Here is a 7,324-nt window from a genome sequence, read left to right on the forward strand (position 1 = left end):
TTGGAATCGAAAATCGAATTCAATTTCGTGCAAAATTTGACCGATTTTTTGGCCGCCAACCCAGGCATTCAGTTGGAACAATTAGTTAAAGAAGTGAGCTATGACGGTCCATCATCAAGAATTCAACTTACATATCGGTTGGCAAATCGTCTAAGTGGTGAGCAGCAGTTTTTAAATTCTCATTGAATTAAGTTGGGCTGTCTGCCTGTTGAAGAAACAAGTTTTTTAAACCACCTTTTAACTTGTCAGGCGACCGCCTCTTGACAACCGACTCAGCCAGGCAGCAGTTCACTAAACCACAAGATATTCGTCTCAATTTGAACTACCCAAGGGCTGGATATGCTGAGATCATCACATACCTTGAAGTCATGGTTGAGCAGGTAAAATATTGATATTGACGTCACTTTTATTTTGAAACCGCTTTCGAGCTGATCCGAATCTAATCAACGTCCATTATCATAAAACACATGTCTCATGTCATCAATCGATTTTTTTGATAACAATATAATAGTACACTTTGGTTTTGAAATGAGCTCTCATGGAGATTTATAGATAGAGTGTTCCTTTTATATTTTTCATTATGAAAAAAAATGATAGAATATCAATTTTACAATGAATTTTTTTAAATAATTTTCAGAGTACGAATTTGGGCAACGCTTATGTCGTCTCCGGAGGCATTGGACAAAGACGAATCGCCTTCGTTATTGAAGCAAAACGTACTCTCTACTGGCGATACAGAGGATCGATTTACGGCTACTAAATCCATTGGATACTATGGCATTCCAATTCCTAGCATGTGTAACAGACAGAATTTGTTCCGAATGTTAATTTCAAACTGGTAAAAATAAAATAATTCACAAACGCAAACATAGTAATTTTTAAATATTAATCTTCAGAATATTGATAGAAACTGAAATATTTCAATTGGCCATTTTTATCCAATGTGAACTTAAAAAATCGAGATTTACGTGAAGTAAAAATTACGTGGATATATCTTTCTTCTGATCCAAACTTTGCCTTTCTTGCTCAGGGTAGTATACACTTACTTGTAAACGGATCGCTTTTTCCGATTCTAATTCACTCTGAATAGTTTTTTTTACCAAAATACAAACTCCATCAGACCAGGTATCATTGATAATTCGATAAGATTTCCAGTCGTTTTCTCCCACAAATCGAATGATTTATTTCATACTTATGATATATTCGTTAGGTTCAATTTGAATTTTTACCAACGACGTGACTTCTGTCTAGGGAAGAGACACATGGAATAGAATTATTGTTTTACTTCAATGTTTCTCAATGTTATGGTTGTTGTTTTTGTCGTCCACTTTGTGCGAATCTTCTTCGTATGCTTTGTTTTGTTAGTATGATTTGTGGACTAGTCGAATAGCGGGATTAGTGCTTTTAGTGTTTGGAATCGCAGTATATAGTTCGTGTCCACCACCCTCGACTTCCGTTACTATATGCGAATGACATCCTTCTCAGGGAACAATAACTTTTAAACTTCTATCCAGTGGTTCTATTTTAATGGCTGGATGATCTTGATTCGTCGGTTAACACGTGCATATGTTTTCGTCTCTTTTCTGCGTGCGTTTGACGTTTGAAAAGCTTTCAAGTTTATCAACTTTTAAGTTTTTCAAACTATGGGCTCGCACGTTGTTATTATGTATAACATATGCTCCTCTGTTATCGGCGGGCGATCGAAGATTATTAAACTATGGGGTCACTTAAGCGGCTCCCAATATTAAATCTGACCATGGCAAACTCGTGTTGGGTGTATTGTATACTCTAAATTCGCCTTCGAATGTTAAAAAATTTCTTCCACAACACTTTCGATGCTATTTTCACCCTTTGAAACTCAATTGGGCGAATAGGTTATATCCTACGAAAGTTGCGAAACAAGGCCGAAATTTAAAGCAACTGTAAATGGACTTAAATAATAAATGTTCTGTATAAAACCGTTTCAAAAACGAAACTTCAACAAAATGCAAAAATTTGTTCAATTAAAACGAAACGAAAAAATAAATCATCAAATCTCTGAGTAAGATTGAGAGTAGAGTATGATTTGTCTACATATTTTACAAAGAAGCTTGTGTACATTCGCTGGAATTACAATTATTATTAGATTTGTTGACCGTTTGAATACATATTCACTTCACTGAACTGCATAGTTAATTGTTCATTTGTTATCGTTAATCCATTTGGATTTGCCCTTCAAAAATGAAGTGTATTGCTCTGAAAAATGTTTTTTCTCATTCAACAAGAATCATGTTTCTCAAGAAATGATTTCGCAACTCTTATCTATAATTTGATCGAGCGACAAAGCCTTCCAGCATTCTGCAAACGTGACGCTTCGATCAATTTCATCATCTCTAGAATTAAAACGCACATATCACAGATTACAATGATTACGTTGTAAATACTTAAGAAAAGATCGATAATTGAAGAACGGATGAGAGTAAATTTCGAATTTTATTGAAGTGTTTGCAAAAAGGAAAATTGAAAAATGCTTTGTTCTAACAAATGATACACTTTATTGAGTTACACAGTTGTGTAACATATTCAATCTGTTGCAACCGTCATCGTCAATCGAAAAATAATTTGAACAAAGTCCATGATTAATTGTTTACGATAAATTTGTAGGGTTATTTTTATTGAAATTCATTGTTAATCATCAAACTTAAGGATGTAAACAATTTCTTTCTGATAAACACATGATTCTCAAATGTACTATCAGTTCTATGCACCCTTGATCTGGGTCTCTGGTTGCTTGATTACAATTTATAAGTTGTTAATTTTTATGAGTTGCGTCAATATTGAGTAGTAGACATTTCCAGAACTTAGATCAGCTATAAATATCGTTGTTGTACTGGGATGCAGCAGTTCATGTTTAGCATTTGTTCAACGACGAGAGACGTTTTTTGCAAAATAAGAAAGAAACTGTTCGACTTTTTAGTTGTAAAAAATACGGCAAAATTTTCGAATATTTTTTTTTTCTTTTCATAAATTCTTCAACATTTTGATTTGTTCAATACTTCAGATTGCACCTTTTCTCCCCATCACTTCGACAAGTTTAGGATTTGATTCTCAGCAGTACAATAATCACTTGTGTGATATCTTCTCAATAACGTCGGGATTAAAACTATAAAAGCTGATCCAAAACTCAATTCAATCACGCATATTCGAAGAAGAAGTGGTTTGTTGCACAAGCAAAGTGAGCAATTAGTTAAAATGGTTCGTTTGGGTTTATTCGCAATTTGCTTAGTATTGGCATTTGGTTACTGTTCGGCTAAGGCAATTGATTCGAATGTCAAAGTCGCCGTTGTGCACAATTTGACTACGTTTTTGAGCGAAAACCCTGACGTTAAGCTGTTGCAGCCTTTGATCAAAGAGCAGCTAGGTGATGTCGCATTACCCAAACTACAAATTAACTATCGACTCGGCAACCGAATTTCCGGTAGGAACTCTAATTTAAAAAGTTAAAGTAAGAGAAGTGTATCCTTAGCAATTTTAATTTGTATTGTTGGATATTAGGTGATCGTTTGTCCGCAACGGCCGGTGCCAGCAACCAATGGTCTACACCGCAAAATGTTAAACTCACTTTAGCCTACCCGAGATCTGGAGTTGGCAATGTCGTCACCTACGTTCAAGTTATTGTTGAACAGGTATGCATTTTGATTATGAAACATTCGTTTGTTTTGAATTGAATGAATTCATTTCATTCGATTTTGGTTGCTGTGTACAGAATACATGGGCATAGTAAATTGCAATGCTTGGCAACAGTTCCAGGCTAGGACTTCCAGCTTTTAAGAAAATGATGTTCATTGAATATTTTAACTCGATTTTAGAGCACAAACTTGGGTCGTGGCTATGTAACCAGTGGTGGAATTGGACAAAGACAAGTCACTATCATCATTGAAGCACAAAGTACTCTTTACTTCAAGTACAACGCAGAAATTTTCGGCTATTGAATACGAAAATTTGGATCAACTATCATATATATTATTTTTTCATTTGTAATTTTTCGATCAAATATCAATAAAATGTTGGCATTTTGAAATGTGCATGTTTTTTTCCACTTGTAAGTGTTTTTTCCTGTCTTCTTTGGTACTTCAAGAATGAAGTAATTTGTGATAAAGCGAACAATGGATTTTCAATGGTTTGCTTTATTTCACACGTCGGTCGTCCTCATTGCAGCTTTGATTGAAATAGAACGGTGACGTATTGACTGGCTAACATTGCGGATGATTAATTTCAATTTATTGGAGAGTATTTGATTTGCCGCTCGCAGTATTTTCGTTTTATTCGATTCGGTTTCCGTAGGAATGTATCGCTGAACAGTTACAAGAAAACAAAAACAGCATAAAAAAACTGCATTTAAGCAAGAAGTTGTTCAACTGACTGCAACAAAGTACAATTGATAAGATATTTATTATCGTTCAATTGCCGCTGATGACATGTAACGCTGAAGTGCACAACATGAAGCATGACACATCAATTCCATGAATAAAAATGCACCCGCTGTTATCATCTGAAATGACTCGATTGGCAAAAACCAAACGCATTTTGCGATTTTCTTCTTAAATAACTTTATGATTAAATCGAAAGTAAACTAAAACTTTAACCACCAACGAAATTAACGAAATTATTTTATGATTTAATGGATTAACAAAGTAATGATTTAAACCCGTTCGATAAGCTTTATTTCACGAAAAAATAACTATAAATTCTGTGTCCTACACAAGCTGAAGACCAATTCAAGTTTTTCTTCGGAAAGCTAGAAAAATGTCTCGCCTTCCATTCATTACGGTTTGCTGGGCGTTTCTCCTTGCTCACAATTTCATCATTTGCTTGAGCAATGGCCTAAAGGAGCCAGAATTGAACAAGCTAATTGAAAAGAATTTCGATGCTAAATTCTCCTTACAGCCCCGGGCTGACATTGTAACTGCGCCTAAATATAAATTCACATACACACGCGGTGTTCGAATTCCAGGTAACGCATAGAATTCTTCTTCGCTTTGAAATCAATTCTTCAACCGCTTTTACTTTTTCATTTAGGTGATCGTCTTGTTGCATCAGCTTTTGAGAGTCGCAAATGGCCTGTGGCGCAAAATGTAACACTGAACTTGACTTATCCGCGGGCTGGTGTGGGATCAAACATTTCCTACGTTGAAATTTACGTGACACAGGTGATGAAATTTAATGCACTTTCAAAACAGAATACAAGTTAATTATTTATTTGTCGCAAATTTTAGGATACCACATTGGGATCGGGACGTTTGACAGATGGCGACATTCAACAGCGCAAACTCTCTATCACTATTGAAGCATTTAAAACGCCACAGTTTGGACATACTACATATATTTATGGCTATTGAACACTAATTTGGATCTTATCAATATTTCACTAATTTGAGTCACTTGAAAGGGGTCTATCTTTGTTAATTACAATAAACTGTACATATGATGAATAGCATGAATTTTTCGTATTCTTTCTCTTTGCTTTCATAATGAATTTACATCGAATGAGAACAACAGCTCCGATTTTTCTTTCAAATGTAGTTCATCCATTTTGAGTATTCTGCAAAATCGAAGTGCTGCATATGTGCCATGAATAGACATGGAATTTCAATTGTATTTCTCATTTTGAAATCAATAGAACTTTGAACACCTGGAAAAAGGTTTTTTTTTCTTGTGTTTATCTAAAACATCAATTGGATTTTTCATCGTTAGGTAAATAACTGATAACAATTTTATTATCTCTTCCATTTAAACTTGAACTTCGATATCATTCGAATGATATTCTTGCACAGACTTGGCTATTATTTCTATAAAGACAAGCTGCACTTTGAGCAGAATAGTTAATTCAATTTCTGTTCTTTCAAAGTGATTCTCTGTGAAATTTCAGTAGAACAATTAAATGGCTCATTTCAAATTTGGAATTTATTTGATTTTAGCGTTTGCATTCAATTGGGTGAAGTGTTTTGATGAAGCAGCAGATTTGAATGTTAAAGTGACTATACAAAATTTGACAACATTTCTAAATGAAAACTCAGAAATTAAAGAATTATTCCCATTAGTAAAAGAACAAGTTAGTCATGATCCAACATCTTTGTCCAAATTAACCTACTCCGCTGGCGAAAGAGTTGACGGTGAATACAATATTTCCCTTTGATATGATACAAGGTTGGGAAACACTACAAATAAATATATGGTATTCAACAGGTGATCAACTGGTCGCAACGGTATCAGAAAGCTATTCATGGAATACGTCAGGCGATCGAAGACTCGTCATAACTTATCCGAGAGCAGGAGCGGGTGCTCTTATTACCTACATTCAAATTGTCGTTGAACAGGTAAGTTTTTTTTTTCTGAACTTCAACTCCTTGGATTAAAAACTAAAATGACATAATTTCAATTATCAAAATCGATTTCAGAGTACACCGCACGGCAAAGCTGCAATAACAAAAGGTGGACTTGGATTAAGATACATTGAATTCTATATTGATGCCTACCAGACTAATTACATGAACTACACTGTGGAAATTTATGGCTTCTATTAAAACCAATTTGTAGACGTTGATAGAAAAAGTGAAAAGTACTTATCATTATCATTTTATGGAACTCTTCCCCTATGTTTAAATCTCCACCAAAAAATTTCTAGCGTAAGCGGTATGTGGAGTAGATAATTGAAAAAAATAAATAAATTTATTTTGATCGAAAAAAAAGAACAAAAAAATCCCCATAATATTTTTGGGCATTTAAAGTAACATGTTTATTTCGTTATCGATCTTGCTACGTACTTTAGTTCAAATGCAGCGATAAACGACATTATACTTACTATGATTTACTCAAATTCTCAACGAGATAGCTACTTATTGACTCCACAAGTTTAGAATCGACAGCGATTCCAATGCTTTATTTGCTTAATTCGGTCATCCGAATACTACGAGCAAATACTCCAATGAAAAATCCAAAACGCATCGCTTAGAGTAAATGTCAATTTTTTCTTTCCTTCCAAACTAATTTGAAATGAAATGAATTGGAATCGTTGTCGATTCTAAAATTGTAGAGTCAATAAGTAGCTCTCTCGTTGAGAATTTGAGTAAATTATAATAATGTCTTTGCGGCACCAGTTCATGTTTCAGCACACTGAACAAAATCAATTTCCGATAATACTGACAATAAAAACTTAATGATGTCTAAACGACAATGGAATTATTTGTACATTTCTAAAACCCAAGTTATTGGATGAGTTCAGATATCACCAATGGGAATGCCTTTATTAGCAGAATTTTATTCAAAGGATATGATTCAGTTCCAT

At 34.3% G+C, this 7,324-nt stretch overlaps 3 protein-coding genes across 4 annotated transcripts; all 3 read left to right on the forward strand.

The window, feature by feature from the left end:
• Positions 1 to 2,653: 2,653 nt before the first annotated feature.
• On the forward strand, positions 2,654 to 4,054 carry LOC129566529 (uncharacterized). 2 transcript variants are annotated; one of them, XM_055442570.1, is made up of 4 exons: positions 2,914 to 2,958; positions 3,041 to 3,457; positions 3,535 to 3,665; positions 3,849 to 4,054. In XM_055442570.1, exons 2-4 carry the CDS (start codon positions 3,232 to 3,234, stop codon positions 3,969 to 3,971), a joined length of 480 nt encoding a protein of 159 aa, XP_055298545.1. In that variant the 5' UTR covers positions 2,914 to 2,958; positions 3,041 to 3,231; the 3' UTR covers positions 3,972 to 4,054. The 2 variants fall into 2 exon arrangements, with proteins under 2 accessions (XP_055298544.1, XP_055298545.1); XM_055442569.1 differs by having other exon boundaries at positions 2,654 to 3,457.
• A 570-nt stretch (positions 4,055 to 4,624) lies between these two features.
• Positions 4,625 to 5,461, forward strand: LOC129566534 (uncharacterized). Its single transcript, XM_055442574.1, has 3 exons — positions 4,625 to 4,993; positions 5,059 to 5,189; positions 5,256 to 5,461. Exons 1-3 carry the CDS (start codon positions 4,786 to 4,788, stop codon positions 5,376 to 5,378), a joined length of 462 nt encoding a protein of 153 aa, XP_055298549.1. The 5' UTR covers positions 4,625 to 4,785; the 3' UTR covers positions 5,379 to 5,461.
• A 372-nt stretch (positions 5,462 to 5,833) lies between these two features.
• On the forward strand, positions 5,834 to 7,123 carry LOC129566526 (uncharacterized). Its single transcript, XM_055442566.1, has 3 exons — positions 5,834 to 6,152; positions 6,226 to 6,356; positions 6,438 to 7,123. Exons 1-3 carry the CDS (start codon positions 5,921 to 5,923, stop codon positions 6,561 to 6,563), a joined length of 489 nt encoding a protein of 162 aa, XP_055298541.1. The 5' UTR covers positions 5,834 to 5,920; the 3' UTR covers positions 6,564 to 7,123.
• Positions 7,124 to 7,324: the final 201 nt, after the last annotated feature.

The sequence above is a fragment of the Sitodiplosis mosellana genome, unplaced genomic scaffold (assembly GCF_009176505.1).
Source record: "Sitodiplosis mosellana isolate CC-2019 unplaced genomic scaffold, AAFC_SMos_1.0 Smas_scaffold_3, whole genome shotgun sequence".
In the NCBI taxonomy this organism is placed as follows: Eukaryota; Metazoa; Arthropoda; class Insecta; order Diptera; family Cecidomyiidae; genus Sitodiplosis; species Sitodiplosis mosellana.